Source organism: Rhopalosiphum padi, chromosome 2 (assembly GCF_020882245.1).
Source record: "Rhopalosiphum padi isolate XX-2018 chromosome 2, ASM2088224v1, whole genome shotgun sequence".
Taxonomy (NCBI): Eukaryota; Metazoa; Arthropoda; class Insecta; order Hemiptera; family Aphididae; genus Rhopalosiphum; species Rhopalosiphum padi.
In genome coordinates this window covers 15466236-15482982 of record NC_083598.1, presented here as the reverse complement: position 1 = coordinate 15482982, position 16747 = coordinate 15466236, and the positions used below count along the sequence as shown (strand labels likewise).

General features: G+C 22.1%; 2 protein-coding genes across 5 annotated transcripts in view; one reads left to right on the top strand and one right to left on the bottom strand.

Annotated features, from left to right (window-relative positions):
* LOC132923052 (aquaporin AQPAe.a) overlaps positions 1-16747 on the bottom strand; it is a 478481-nt gene that overhangs the window by 101390 nt on the left and 360344 nt on the right. The gene's annotated exons all lie outside the window — the stretch shown is intronic.
* Positions 1-16747, top strand: part of LOC132923046 (uncharacterized) — a 107694-nt gene that overhangs the window by 34674 nt on the left and 56273 nt on the right. For all 3 annotated transcript variants that reach the window (XM_060986843.1, XM_060986844.1, XM_060986842.1), the window contains exon 3: positions 10481-10618. In XM_060986843.1, coding sequence (XP_060842826.1) covers positions 10481-10618 — 138 coding nt within the window. The remainder of the gene's footprint in view (positions 1-10480; positions 10619-16747) is intronic.

Here is a 16747-nt window from a genome sequence, read left to right as displayed (position 1 = left end):
AAACATTTGATTAATCTTCTGTTGATTGAAATACATAATTCAACAGATAGTAACAAAATTAAGTAGGTAACCGATGTCTTTATTGCAAAGCTAAATTTCTTGAAAGAATTAGGTCGAATATGTAATTGTTATCTTCATTTCTTTTTTTTATACATTTTATTTATGTGTGGTGTTTTTGTTAGACGTTATTTTATATTATTTACGCGTCATTTGATAAAGTAAAGTTTTTTAGTTATCCTTTTTATTATATTTTTTATTTAAATTTGTATATTATGAATTTAATTTCTTATGTATTAAATAATAATAAGTACTTATCGTAGTATTAAATAATCTGATTAGTTCTCAGAGTAATTAAATTTTCAATTTATTTTTTCATGATATAAATTCATTATATTGTTTAGATTGATAATTTAAAATTATTAATGAACGATAGTAGAGATAATGTCTTCAAAAATTTGTTTTATTTTATATTAATATACCATGTATTAATATTATATTATTAATAATTAAATAAAAACTGTACCTAAAAAAATATTTTCTGTAAAATAGATATTAATTCAATTATTATTTTATATTTTAACCTTAAAAATGAACAGAATATTGATTCCATAATAATTATGGTATTTTTTTAATGTGTGCATCTGACGTCAATTTTTGAATAAGTAAGAAATCCTTCAGACTTTAATTTCAAGGATAGATTTTAGTATAAAGTTAGATCTAGTTAGTATTTATTAGTACTTAATGAAAAAGAAATGGAAAAGAGGGTAAAATGTGGAAAATCTTAAATACGAGTGCATATTATTTACAAAACACTAGTACCTTACGAAATTGTTTTATTTTTATAATTATTAAAAAAATAAATAAACCTAAATAATTGAAACTTTTTGCAATTACATATTTTCCATTCACAATAAATTCTTCAAAATATTAAGAGTATGTATTAAAATATATATTTATACTGCCAATGTTCTATACGCTTGTTTTCTCGACGTCGGTATTGACTTATAAATCAATACCAAACGATAATTTATGTATATTTATTATTATATAGTATGTATTATAATACCTAAAAATAAATATAATATTTTAAGCCATAGTCTCGTCAAAAATTTGTTCAGATATATTACAAGTATACACATTTACCACTTAACTTAAATTTGTTTTATATCATTATTTATTATATTAATTAACTAATTAGGTTGAAAAGAGATTTATGTATTCCAATAATACTGATACCATTATTGTTTCAATATTTTAATAAAAAAGATATTTAATTAAACAATTTTAAATTGATTAATATAGTATTATTTTTATTTATAAGGTAAAATAACATTGTGTTTGATGTTTCGTTCACTATTGTAATAATATTTATATCATTAATTATTTGAATGCATTAGGTATTATTATGTTTATTCATAGTAAAAATAAATTGAAAATGCTGTCATTAACATTTTTTGCTCTTGGCAAATGAGTGACCTAATTCTAACCTTTCGCCGGTCGTGTAAAATATTATACCATACTTGGCTGCGTACAGCGTGTTTTTGACCGTGCGTGCTAATATTGTCCAAAACAAAAGCAGCTTTCAACATTTCAAAGGAAATGTACAGTCATAAATCGTGATTTGTAAAATAAAATGGATGGAAATGTATTAAATGGTCTGGTTACAAATTATCATGAACTGAAGCAATCGAAAGTATATAATATTTAGAATTGTAAAAGTTCTATATGAATAAAGTAAACAAAAAGCAAATATTTATTGATGATTTATAAAAAAAAAAAAAAACCTAACTTAAGGGATTGGTAAGCATTATAAAATGTAGCAAAACATTTTAGTATCCTGTGTATTATAAAAATTTTAAATTTAAACAATTATCAGATAAAAATAAATGCTTATAATATTGATTGTAGGTATTTGGAAATTGAGATATTCTATATCATAGATTTTTGAATAAGTATAATAAGATATAATTTTTAGATAATAGTCGAAAATATTTAAATTTCATTATAACAAGATGATAATAATAATAAGTTTAGGTTAGATTTAGTAAGCTTAGATTCTAAGTTTTAAAACTTTAGTAAATGCTTTGGATCTTATATATTCAGTTTGAAAATATCTTTTATCAATTATTTAAAGGTTATTGAAGTAAATTTATTTGTAGTAAATTCAAGTTACTTACAGTCTATATCAGTGACAAAATAATAACCCATGTAACTTGATACTTAGTTAAGAAGTCATAAGTTTCTCATAATTATTTCCGATCTAAATTAAATGTTAATTAGAATTGCTAAAGTTCGTATTTAACATTAAAATTGTTATATTATTTTATTGATTCTTGGCAATATTATATTTTGTACTCAGCTTTTCAAATAATAATAATAATTTTAATATTACATAATCTATAACATTTAAAATTATATACAAAAATTGTATAATTCATGAAATAAAATATTATAAAATATTATAACAAATTAAATATCTTATTATCATGAGATAATAAACATATTTTAACAATTTTGTTATAAATGTATGATTTTGCTTGCCTGTAATAATATTTTAATATTTTGTAATTAAATATTAATGTTAATGTAGATAAAAAAAAAAATATTTAGATTAATAATAAAAATTAAATAATTTTAATAAATCGCTCGAATAATTGAAAATTTTTTGAAATGTATTAATGAATGTTCTGCGATATTGAATTTAAGCTGACTAGCGTTCTACATTGATCCAAAAGCTGAAGGTTAATCTGAAAGTTTTAAAGGACGTTTAACAAAAAAAAAAAAATAATAATAAAATATAATATTATATCAAATTGTATTATTTTAGTTGCTTCATAATTCAATTATAATCAGAATGATTGATTTACCTTCGGCTACAGATATTTTCTAACTACTTTATCAGCGAACTTTCATAACTTTTGACGTGACCTATTGATATTTTGATGGGCCGACTTTGGAAGTTGTTTCAATATATTTTACAATGTATGATATTATGTTAGAATGGAGAATATTAACGAAAAATCACTTTTAAAATATATCCTAAATTAACTTAACAATGTATAGGTTAATCATACATTTTCATCATAGATTATACGAGTATTTCAATCGTCTATAAAATAATACGCATATTATAGTTATGATATATAATTTTTTATATTTTTGTTCCATATTAAATTTTCCATTAGGTTTCAATGCGTATATCTATTATTTGTTATAACATTCAATTGTTCTCGTTCAATTAAAAAAAAAATACATAATTGCACACATATATTGATAATAACAAATAAGTAGATGAACAATTTACTATTAACACATTTCAGAGCGTATACTCAGGTAAATTATCCAAAGTGATGAATAAATATACAGTTTTATATGCAGCAATGTAGCAAAATAAGGAGACAAAATGTATGTAAGACGAGATGAGTGCATGAGGGTCAAATATCCGTCATTAACGAATATGAAGGGACAACCCGTATATGTTCAGCGATTTTGATCCTTTAGAAATATAATGTACAGTGTCTGCAGTTGGTATGTAGCACGTGTTAATCGATGAAATATATTATATAGAGCATAACAATAAACTATAGACTATATGGACATCCACGTACGTAGTGTTTGTGGTCATTGAGACCGTTTAGTGGTTTTTTTTCGCTATTGCTGGCGTGTGTGCGTATTATTATTCTACTACTGTTTATTACTGAGCGTGACATGTATATATATATTATGTTCTTAATGCTCTTATATTGGTTGTAACTGGTGTTTTCTGAGATATTATATTATCGTGATTGCAAAGATGTCTTGTTAGGATCGGGTTTGATGTTTGGTTCCCCGCTACCGATATATGTAATGCAATTCGATTTGAATCGATTTAGTGCGATTACTTGCTCTAGTCAGATATATTTCTATATTTGTCCACTTGTACATTAATTGAGATGTGTTCTGTGTCACTACTTTCGAGTGTTAAAATAATTAAGACTTGGTAAGTTGAACACCGTTAACATATACTTATACAAAACAAAATACATAATATTGTTGCTGATGAATATTAACTTATAGTTAATCATATAGGATTAACTTCTAATACAATTAAACTTATTTTTAATATTGTGAATTCTAACAATAAGGTTCTTTGACATGAAAACATAATCTCTTAAGAAACTATTAAAATTCGAGTTACCATAGTAATAATAACTAATACGAATATAGGTACTCTGAATATTAATTATTAATACGTTCAGGACTGTATTTAAAAACCGGTTAGGTCAGGGGCGCCAATTCAGTTTTAAAATAGGGCTGCCAAATTATTAAGCAGGCCAAATTTGTCCACCATATCAGAACATAGTAAAACTATTGAAATTTATTACTGTCTTAAAAGATAGAGCGTGCGACATTCTTTGTATATTTTAGCCTATTTGTAGAAGTCTCACAACCAGCCTACACCCTCTTACTTTGAATCTTGATTATACTGTTACTGTCTATAAATATAATTCATACATTTAACTTAAGAACCTCAATTTATAATGAGTAATAATGACTATTATCATTCATTTAAATCAAATTTTTGATTATACAAATAAAGCTGTAAGCAATATATTATAAAAAAAAAATCCATGTAAGCTATTAGCATGCAGTTATTTGTATCATTAAATTATTTGAAGTTTGAAATCAAGAATTTTTAAATAATTAGTAAAATGAATAACGTAAGATTGATTTTTAGAAATTTTTAATAATTTATATTTATCTCACAATCTTAAGAAGCTAATAAGACAGATAAATATATTTTTTAATTTTGATCCATTGATTATAATCTTACAACTATCAAAAAATATTAACTACAATAAAGATTAAAAAAATATATTATTTATAAAATATTTTTTAAAAACTATTATTATAGTTTATTTATTACATTTTAGCTGTACTGGCACAGTATAAAATTAAGGCAGGCCAATACGTTTTAGGAAAAAATAGGGCCACCAATGTATACACTGCGATACCCCAAATGGAGCCCCTGGGTTAGGTACTAATTTCTATCCAAAAAATTGTATTCGGATATCCAGACATTAATTACTTGATTTAATGTGTGTTGAGTTTTTATTAAATATTAAATTAATTTATGTAATTTAATATTCTTTAATAAATTATTGTGGGTACTAATTTAATCATATTTAATTTAGTGTGAATCAACGTATTTTGTATGCACTGTTGATGATTCTACTTAATTAATATTATTTGGAATAATTTTAAAATCATTATATAATTAACAGTGTTATATAACAACAGTAATATGATAAACATGCAATGTGAAATTTAAAATAGGTATATTAATATGCTAGCGAGTACTTAAATTTGAAGGCTTGAATATAACTGTTGATATAATTGGCTGGATAGTAAAATGATGCGACAAGTATGTTTTAAGTGATATAAAAATAGTTTGTTCTATGTCCATACTCGCTGTTCGAATAACTCAATGAATTAAAATATATACGATGTAAAATAATCATTCAAATGAAAATTATATGTTAATGTATAGTAACGTGGGATATGTGTGTTAATATTAAACAATAAAAAACTTACTGTTGGTTGAAGTTTTTACATACTCTTCGATTATAATTGTTGTTTTGTCATCATCCTCAACCATTTTGGTGTGTGTCGGTTATACGGAACGTTGTACGATACGTCCATACTTTTTGTTTATATTTTGAGGATTAACTTATAAGTTATAACTAATACTCCAATTGATTGTACTCCATCCGGTCATCCGTTCTACCATTTTCTTGAAAAAATAGTTCTTTGTTTCCTATTAATCTTTTGTTTATTCAATCCTAATATACGAAGCTGAAATTCCCAATTTCTAATGTGATTAAGTAATTTGGGTTTGAGCTGTTGATAAAATGTCCTGTTTTCTTATTCACACTTTTTTTTAAGCCACGCTAATGTCTAATAAATTGGATTTAACTTAATACAACAACATTTGTATTATTATCTATTTCAGACAATAAGAAAATTTATAACTTTTTATTCCGACACAATCTACGGCTTAAAGGAGCAGATACCATTGCATTTATATACATATTGATTACCTATACAGCAGAGGTGAATTATACATGAAATATAGCTTTTCTTAAACTGAAATATATGCTTAAATTTTTTATGGTACTGAATTTTTGAATTTTGACTATTTTCATTTATAGTTTTTATAACGTGAGTCGTTTGTTCATATATACATTTGTGTTTTAAAACAAATTTTAATATGGCAATTTCAAAATAAAATTATATTATTGAAATAAACATTATTGTAGTAAAAATTCATAAAGCCGTTATACACAAATAACTCACGACTAAAATTCGACGTTACTTACGGTTCAATTATATTTTTATATACCGTACTAAAACGTGCCAGATGAGAACTGATAAAGATGACGTTGACGCCAAGATTATAGTTACAACCATGATTGCCACTAATGGGTGTATAGGTTTTAAGATAAAATAAAACAGTGTAATCCAATAAATTAGCTATTTTTAATGGCTTATCATAATATACAGGTAAATTTAATAATCTATTATGATACTGCAAAAACAATAGTCTATATAATTTTGACGCTACGTCAAAATACCTTCCCGAAGAAAAAAATGTTTTGAAAGTTGAAACGGTCATGGCGTAATGACCCACAAATTATATTTTGTGCGTTTTGATTAAAATAGACATAAAAATGAATATAGGATTTACTACAAAAGTATAAATTATTTTTTCTTTTAATTGGAATACTGACAATGCAAATGTTTATTGACCCATAAAAGTATAATACAATTTAATAATATTGATATTGTATAAAAACGTATTAGGTTTTTTCATAATAATATGAAAATATAATTAATGAAAATAGTTTATCATTTTGAAGTAATAGAAGTTTCTACAAACGTCATTTCTGACATTTACGATCTAATAAATTAATAATTAAAAAAAGCTTTGTGGCTAAATCACTCATTAGGTTAGTCAAGCCATTATTATTATGCTTATATTAAAAGTAAAACTTTACTTTAAAGTCCTATCAGCCTACTTGGTAATTCTTAAAAAGTAATAAACTAATTAGTTATTAATATCCAATTATAATGGTCAATCATATTTTCAGATTTAAAGCTTTTCGTAATGTTCCATAATTTACATTCTATTGGTTACCTTATTATTTTATGTAGGTGCTATATAAACAATAATATCAAATATATTATACATGATATACCTAATTATACTTATATTACTTATATACTTTTCACATGTTTAAAAAAAAAATCATATTTAACTTAATTTAATGTTATGATTTGATATTATATTTTGCTAATTGGATTTATTTCTATAGTAAAGATTGTTATAATTATTACGTATTATTATTATTGTTTAAATAATTATTAAGGTTCTTAATTTGAAATATTTCAAAATTGAAAACATCACTTTTCTTAAAAAAAATATAGGTTTTTTTTATATTCATCCTCGTAGATCATTTGTATCGATTTATGATTACATATAGAAAACATAAACTATTAAAATTTATGATTTATTGACGTTACTGGCGTTACTATTATAGCCGTGGTTTAGGAATCGCCTTGACTATAGTGCATTGTTAAACATATAACTAATAACACAAATTTAATTTTATAAATATTATGTTATTTGAAATGATTATCAAACAATTGTTAATTAACAAATGCTTACTAAATAATACAATTCATAAAACATAAAACATTTGTTTATAAAACAACATTTTTCATATGAATGAAATATTAAAAAAATAAAATAAATTTCAAAACCCATAGTATAAGTAGTTATTTTGCATTTTTTTTTTTTAAACGTACGAGTGTATACTGTATATATATTATATAAGTATGCTTTGTAAAAAAACAACATAATACCATACAAGATATAGATACATTTTACGAAATGGACGTCCGTTTCCCGGAAAGAAAGAATGCACTTAGTGCGTATGGGACATACATACTATACAATATACATTTATAGTATAAACATATATAATTTAAAAGTAGATTTATGTATGATTATGATGATGTATATTTGAAAGAAAACCTAATGCTGTTGACAATTGAATGTATTAGGTGTTTTTACTTTACAATAGATAACGCTAAAGAAATATGATATTACGCACAACGGGCATAGACGATAGCTTATAATACGTATTGTGTGAGCAGATTACCGTATAAATTACACAGTGTTTGTTTATTAAGTTCATCGTTATACCATAGTTTCTGATATTATGTTTAGCGTGGTCTTCAGAAGATAGTTAAATTGATTGTTTGATAAGCTATTATGTACACGTGAACATAGGATTTCTGTAATACCAACTGATAGTAAAGATTGATATTGGATTATCTTTATCTACGATAAACACAATTATAAATAATGTAAAAAACTGCGTACGTTTATAAAATTCAATGTAACGTCTGGACGTCAAAAACAAACTATATTTTATATTAATTTTACAAGTTTTATAATAATTACAGTAACGGAAATAATTTATACGTTATACAGATCACTATTTCATAAAAAAATAATTACGATATATTTTTTCAAACTTTAAACTTAAAATTAATCACTGTTGAATTTATAAAATAGTTCTAATGATTCTCAAATAACTATACCATTATATTCTATGTATATGTTGTATAATAATAAAACTAATATAATTCTAATAATAAATTATAAATGACTTTTGAAATTATTATTATTTTTTTTTTTGAGTTATTACTTTTAAGTTACAATTTTAAGAATTATTATCTAAACAAATAAAAGTAACATAAATATTAAAATTAAATAATTGTATATTTTATGGTTTATTTATATACTTTTCACTTTACATTTGTTTTGTGAGCATGTACGTAACCAAAAATGTACAGTGCCAACTTTGCACATTAAAAATTATTCGATTGAATGTATTTTTTTTTAAATTTTTATTCAGAAAATTTTGCAATATAATATTATAAATGTAGTATAATAGACATAGGGAATATTTGGGATATTTTAAATAACGCAAGTTGTTATTGTTGGCGATGAACCATCCTGTAACGGAAATTCAGCGTGAGTTTAATAAGGGCTTATGCTAGTAAAATAATATACATTTTAATTCGTTTTAAATATTTCACTAACAATGTATCAAAATAATGAACTATTTTTAAATGTACTAAACAAGTATATAAAATGGAAAAAAAATGAAACAACTTTAAATCAATAGGTACATATTATCTTCGTTTAATCTAAAATATTTATTTTTATACAAGTATTGAATTATTGTATACTAATATATTATGAAACTTTTATTTAACAACATTATAATATGTAGTTCACTGTAAAAATGCATTAATTTTAATACAATCTATTTATTATTTAGAATACTATTAGATACTATTTTATTATTAAGTTTTTACATACATAAAGTAAAGTTAAAAATAAAATAAATTCAAACACGATTATTAAGTTTATTGAACCACAATAATGAAAAAAATACAATTAAATATAAAAATAAGCTATAAGTATTATAATCAGTTTTTGTTAAGTTATTTGTTTTGCTTGACTTTTGTTAAATTTCCACGAATCGATTGTTTCGTGATTATCAAGTTTTACCACAGATACCGTGTTTGACAAGTTTTCGTTTATATTGGTAGCATACCATTGGTTAACATCAAGCAAAGCAGTTTCTAACCACGTGGGACGTGACTGCAAAATAACTTATGTTATATAGTTAAGTTATACCTTCTTGCATTTTGTATCTCGAACAGACAAGTATCTCTATAAATAGTATATATATTATGTATACGATGTTTTATGTTTATAACATAATTATACATATTATGCAATTGTGTTTAAACAAATAATATGATAAAGATTTGATTAAATTCATTTATACATTTTATTGTACTATAATATGGATTCAATTATGTATGAAAATGATAGAATCAAACAATAGTTTTGTTAATTTTGTATCGCAATGTGTTTATTATATTTTAATTTTATATTATATAGATTAAATTTACAATTGCATTAGTATTTATTTTGATCTTTAGACGAATACTATAATATTATATACTATATACTATATATATATTGTAATATTATACTTCCTAGTTGATGATTAATAAATAAGTATAAATAATTTTAAAGTTGTTCTTTATTTTAATACCTCAATAAATAGTACTATTATTATTTCATAACTATTTGGTAATTTGTTATGTTTTTTTGTTGTTCCATAACATATAATGGTACATTAATGGATATAATAATGATACTCAAACCAATACATGAGTTTTTATTTCATTTAATAATTATCATTGAGTTCAGGCTATATTTTTTACATTTTTCATAGTAATTGAATACATATTATCAACATTATCACCGTTTGTTGACATGTATTACCTACCTTTTTAATTCAATTATCGTTAGAAACAAATAAATAACATTTATTTACTTTATTTTTAGATCATATGGTCACAACAACAGCATGAGCTCAAAAGATTTAAAAGAGATTTTGTACCAACACGAAACGTTACAAAACACGTTATTTCAAAACCAGTATTGCGGTTCCCCGATCCATTATTTGGTGATCAATGGTATTTGGTAAGTTATTTTAAAAAATGTTCTATAAATCATTAATTTACACAATATGAATGATTATGTATATAAATAAGATGTTTTAAAGTAAATTGTGATATTGTATTAATGTATATAATATTTATTATTGAAACACATCATATTTAAAAAAAAATTTTTGCAGATAACATTTAAAAGCCAAGTATTAATTAATATATAATTTAGATCATTAAAAGATATCGAATTTCCTTCACATAGTTGCATTAAATTTTAAACTGACCTAAAAATTAAATATATACAGTAGTTTTTTAAATGAAAGAAATAACTAATGACATTTGTTAAAATATATTTAAAACATTTCCTATCTGTTAACGTAGGTACTATGTATATATATATATATATATATTAGAATATTTAATTTATTAAAAGTTCATGAAAAAATATTTATTTAAAAATTAATACGAAAAATCATAATTTTAATCCTAGTTAATTCTTAATTATAACTAGACTTTAGGAAGTTAAAATTTTAAAATCCACATAAATTATAATATTTTATGTATAATATAAAATCAACTTTAATTTATAAAAAAAGCTATTTCTATTTATTTCTTTCCATAACATATTAATAATGAATAATTAGTTACATGTCATGTTTTTGGTAAAAATAATTGTTCGACCTTCTGTATAAAGAAATCATTATTAATAAAATAAATATAATGAAACAAAAACTATATTTGGGAATATTTACTGAACTTTTCATATCCTTTGCTCAGCTTTTATGAATATGAAGATTGATCTTTGAACTCAAATTTATCACATCTATTTTAGTGGGTTAGGTTGTACAATGACATCAAGATCAAAACCATCTATACACAAGAGTATGCCCAGATATTTTAATCAGATTATTTATGACAACTAATCAGAATCTAAGTATATATAGAATATTATAAATCCAGTATACGTATACATTGTTAAAAATTGAATAGAAATTATTACTTTGATCTTATTAAAAAAAAAAAAAAAAACAAGCTGCAAAAATGACTAATTAAAAACAATATCAATATATATATATATATATGATATGCTTATCGACTTCATTAATAGTATTTTGTTTTCTTTAAAAGTTTAAAAAAAGTAACTCCTTATGAATAACATTACATGAAACTAAGACCTTTTATTTATCAATGAAAAACCTGTTTCTTCTTGGTATCTAATAATGAATATTGATTACTGGTATTTTTCTTTAACTATAAAGTTAATGTAGCTTTTTACTGTAAAATTTAAATATTATTTTTATAAATTACGTTATAAGCTCAGTTATTCATTATTTTTATCAGTAAAACAATTATAGAACACCTTTACGTTATAATTCTCCAGTCATAGTAAATATAATTTATTACATAATCATTATTGAATGATATTCTAACTCATAAACTAATCAAATACTTGATAAAGTATTTTTTTTATGTTGCTTACAGTGAAGCACATATTCTTAAAAGATTATAGTAATGCACCAATCTGCTTTAAAATATTGATATCGTATCGTGATATTGAATAAAAAACTATGTATCGAATCAAACCAAAAAAGTTGTTAACAATTTAATATCAAAATTATTTTTAATTTATTCAATTATAAAACGATCCATTGACTACGTAAAAATGTATGAACAAATTTTTTTGGAAATTTAATCATACAAAAAATGTTTATATTATAAACAAGAAAAGTTAAATATTAAATTATATAGACATTACTTACTTTTTATCAGTCATAGGAAATAACTTACTATTTATTATTATTTTTAAATAAAATATTAAATTTGATTTAATATATAACTAAAAAAGCCAATCACTGTATTGTAAAAAAAAAAATATAATAATAAAATATTGTACATAATTCTATTTTCCATAAATTATTTTTATAGGTATATACGGTTTACATACTATTTTATTCAATTACTAAACCATACTTTTTTCTAATTTATTCAAGTTTATACGTTGAAATCCATAAACATAAAAATATTTTTTAAATTAATGTTTTTTTAGTTTAACAATAAAATTATAAACATATTAAAGTAGTCATAATTTTTATAGACTCACAAAAATCAATAGTTTTATTATACTATTAAGTTTATATATTTAAAATGATAATAGATAACTGATTAGAGAGATGATTTAATACCAATTATCTAAATTTTAGCAGATATTCAGATAAACAGTTCCTAAATAAATAATTATTAATTTTTGTTAACTTACATGGCGTTAAAATTATTACTAGATTAAAAGTTCATAAAATAAAAATAATGAAGAACACAAAAGAAACTTTTGCTTGGTCAACTAGAAAATACAATAATATATACCCTAAGGCAGATTTATTTTAATTTGTTATACTTTTTGTTACAGAACTATTCATGTACACTATGTTATAGTAACTAGTTAGCTTATATTATTTACTGAAATTACAGTTAGAGTTGTTTATATCGTTTTTATTATTATGGTGATATAACAAAAGTTTCTATAAATTAATACTTTAATACTATATTATATTTAATGGTAAATTGTAAGTGACAAGTCATAACACACATAATATAAATACACATATACACGTCATAATAATATGAAATACTTTCTTATTCGACGTGGAAATTAATAATTCATGTATTAATATTGCATACTCATATCGCCGTGTTAGAAAAATTATACATATTATTAGTTACAAATATATATAAATATATATAAAATCGTAAGTTAAAAAGATATTTAACTGTACATAAAAAATAAATGTTCGAAACGAGAAAGTATCAAAATATACTTATTTTTTTTAATAAATTAGTCAGAATATTGTATATTATCTATTAAAGATAAAAAAATTAACGTTATTATATTGATGTTAAAAATGTATAAGAATTGTAAAATAAATCAAATTGTGTACTCGATAAAATTATGTGTGCTTTATTAACATTTAATAGTAACGATTTAATTATAAATCTGACGAATTATGATATTGATTAATTAAAATTATTTCATTTTAATATTTAATAAAATATTTATACGAAATTTCGAAACATATAATTAAATTAAATTTCTAGGTAAAATTATTTTTGGAATTCAAAAGTATAAACATTTTTAATAGCTTATGAAAATTGTACGATTGCTTTATTTTGCTCCCTTCCATGATTATTATGTATAAACCATTAAAAGTAAATTTATTCATCATACATATTTGAAGTATTTAAGAAAAAAATAAATCTCTATTAAAACAACTAATTATAATCATTGTAAGACTAAATTAGTTAGGTGACTAGATGTAGAGTTAGCACATTTACCATTGTTTCCTGTTATTTAAAACATAAATTGATAATTATTTATGGGATATACTATGTTTAAGTTTAATTTTCATGATTTACAATAAGCATTCAAATATTATGTTAAACAATCGAGATAAATATACATTTTTAAATAAAATTAATGTAGTATTAGTTCTAAACATCAAAAAGCGCATTATTTGTAATACATGCATTCAAAAGAATTCAAAAAAAATATTATTATTATTACTCTATTATATATTAAAAGTTAAAACAAACGATTACCAAGCAAATAACATGGAATTTAAATAATAAGAGATTCCTATTTCATAAGGTATTCTTGTATATTATTCATTGATTGCACATCATTTGAGTATGCCATTCAATTGAAATGGGAGAAGAATGGAGCAGAATACTGATCACTCAATGAATGTCTAAAACATTCCATGGTTCAAAATTTACAATTTCTATTTTATTTGAAAATAAATAATATGTATTAGGTAACCATTTTTATATGTTACATAAATTATAATTTATAAACATAGGAAAACCATCATCGTATAATGATTTCAGAATTTAAATATTATGCAATTCATCAAGTATTAAAATGATACCTAATACTTTTTATACAAAAATAAATAAAAATGAGTACACTTATATTATAAAGCATATACGTTGTAGGTATATGACATAAAATGTATAAAACTAGGTTAGGTTAAATACTTTGATTAGATACTTATATTTTTTCGCCAATTATAATTGATAAATTAAATTTATTTAAATACTTACATATTTTGTATAGTGTTATGTGATGACTTACTTTTTTTCAAACGAAAACCACCTCTTATTACTGTAAATCTATTATTTATTTATTTTTTTTTTTATATGGTTATATTTATATTTAAATTTAAATGAGTAGTATTTGAGTTATTAAACACTAATATACAGAGAATAATAGCCATTAATCATACGTGAGGTATAATTTATACATAAATAAAAAAAACAGACATAATATTTTGTTAATTACAAATATAATTTAAATTAATAATAAAATTTTAACATATTAATAAGGATTAAAATATATTTTTTTTATCTTATAAGTTATTATTTCTTTTATTCAAATTTCAAATATATCAACTAATGAAAAATAATTTATATTTAATTTGATTAGTCTTAACAGAATCCTTGGTTAATAGAATTATTTATTTCGTCATAAAAATAAATATGGGACACTTGTTTAATGATTTTTGTCATAGAGTTATTACTCTCATCTCTCTCTAAAAATAAGTATAAAATGGGGTCAATAAAATGAATGCATCTATAACATTTTTCTTTTTGTTTGGACGAATATACTGGATGTTCGTGAGGAAACTCAAATTTCACTATAGCAATATAAATACTTTACGAGCACTTTTCATTTGATCGCAATTTGATATAAGCGAAAAAAAGAACACTTACACATTTTTAACACATTGTGATCACAAAGAAAGTTATTTATTACCTACTAATAAGAGATATTTAATTTGTATGTCTACGTTAAAAGTATTACTATAATATGTTAAACAACAGAATAATAATTTCAATTTATTTTTTCACGGTAAATATTATAACAATTTTTCACGAATTTTTCAAAATGTCTTAACCATTATTTTAAAAAGTATAATATAATGATGAATGGATAATGATATATTAATTTTACTGTTATTATTTAAAAAAAATAAAATCATAAAAATTTAATTTGTATGTTTTATCATATCTCGGAATTGTATAGTTATCATAAATTGTTTGAAATCCGCTTTCTACAAAAGATGCATATATTAGTAAAGTAATTATTAACATTATATACATCAAACATACAAAATGTCAGAAACTGTTCAAATATGTTGTTAAATAATGTTGTAATAAATAACTTCAATTTAATAAAGATATCTGTATTTATGTAACTAATATTGTCCATCTAAAGTAGTAGTTAAAACGCGTATAATGTTGTTATAAAGGATATATTAATATATGAATGTACATGACTTCTTAAGATAATCTTATATATTAAGACATTAACAGAAGTATTAAATATATACTATATTTAGTATATATATATAATTTTTATTATTTTTACATATATTAAAAAAAATATATATATATGAATTGAAATCGTTAACCTATAATCTTAAATAATATTTTTGTAAAAATTAAGTTAAACAACGTATTGTCGTAATGTGATTTAATATAAATATATAATAGAATAGAATTAATAATAACGAAATAATTAAAAATTAAAATGAAATACTTCTACGTAGCTACTAGCAAGTTAATCTTACTTTGTAACATATACCTATTTTAGAATAAACTTTTAAAATAGAAATAATACAATAAACAAAAATAGTCATATTGTATTATCAATATTATGTTGGGCAGGAGTTAATTGTTTTACATTATAAATTATAATAATTATTAGTTTGTTACAAAGTCTTTGAAGCAGAGAACTATGAAATAAATAGGTATGTTTATATGGGCCTCCACACGAGTTTTTTTCTCAGTGAGGCCCATTAATCTGTTGATATTAATTTAAATAAAAAAATAAAAAATAAATAAAATAAATGTTTAACAAATTCAAAACGTCAAATAATTGTAACAGACATTTTGCAACGACGTGTCATAACTTTTTGAAAGTATGTGAAATTGTGTTTTAATGATAATTTAGTTACACAGTAGACGTTACAAATGTTAAATTGTAACAAGGATTACTAGGTAAAATACACAAATGTTTGATACGGTCTCTTAAGAATTAAGTAATAGTTGATAGGAAAAAAAAATTAATTGCATAGGGAGCCAATTTGACTATCAAATATTAATG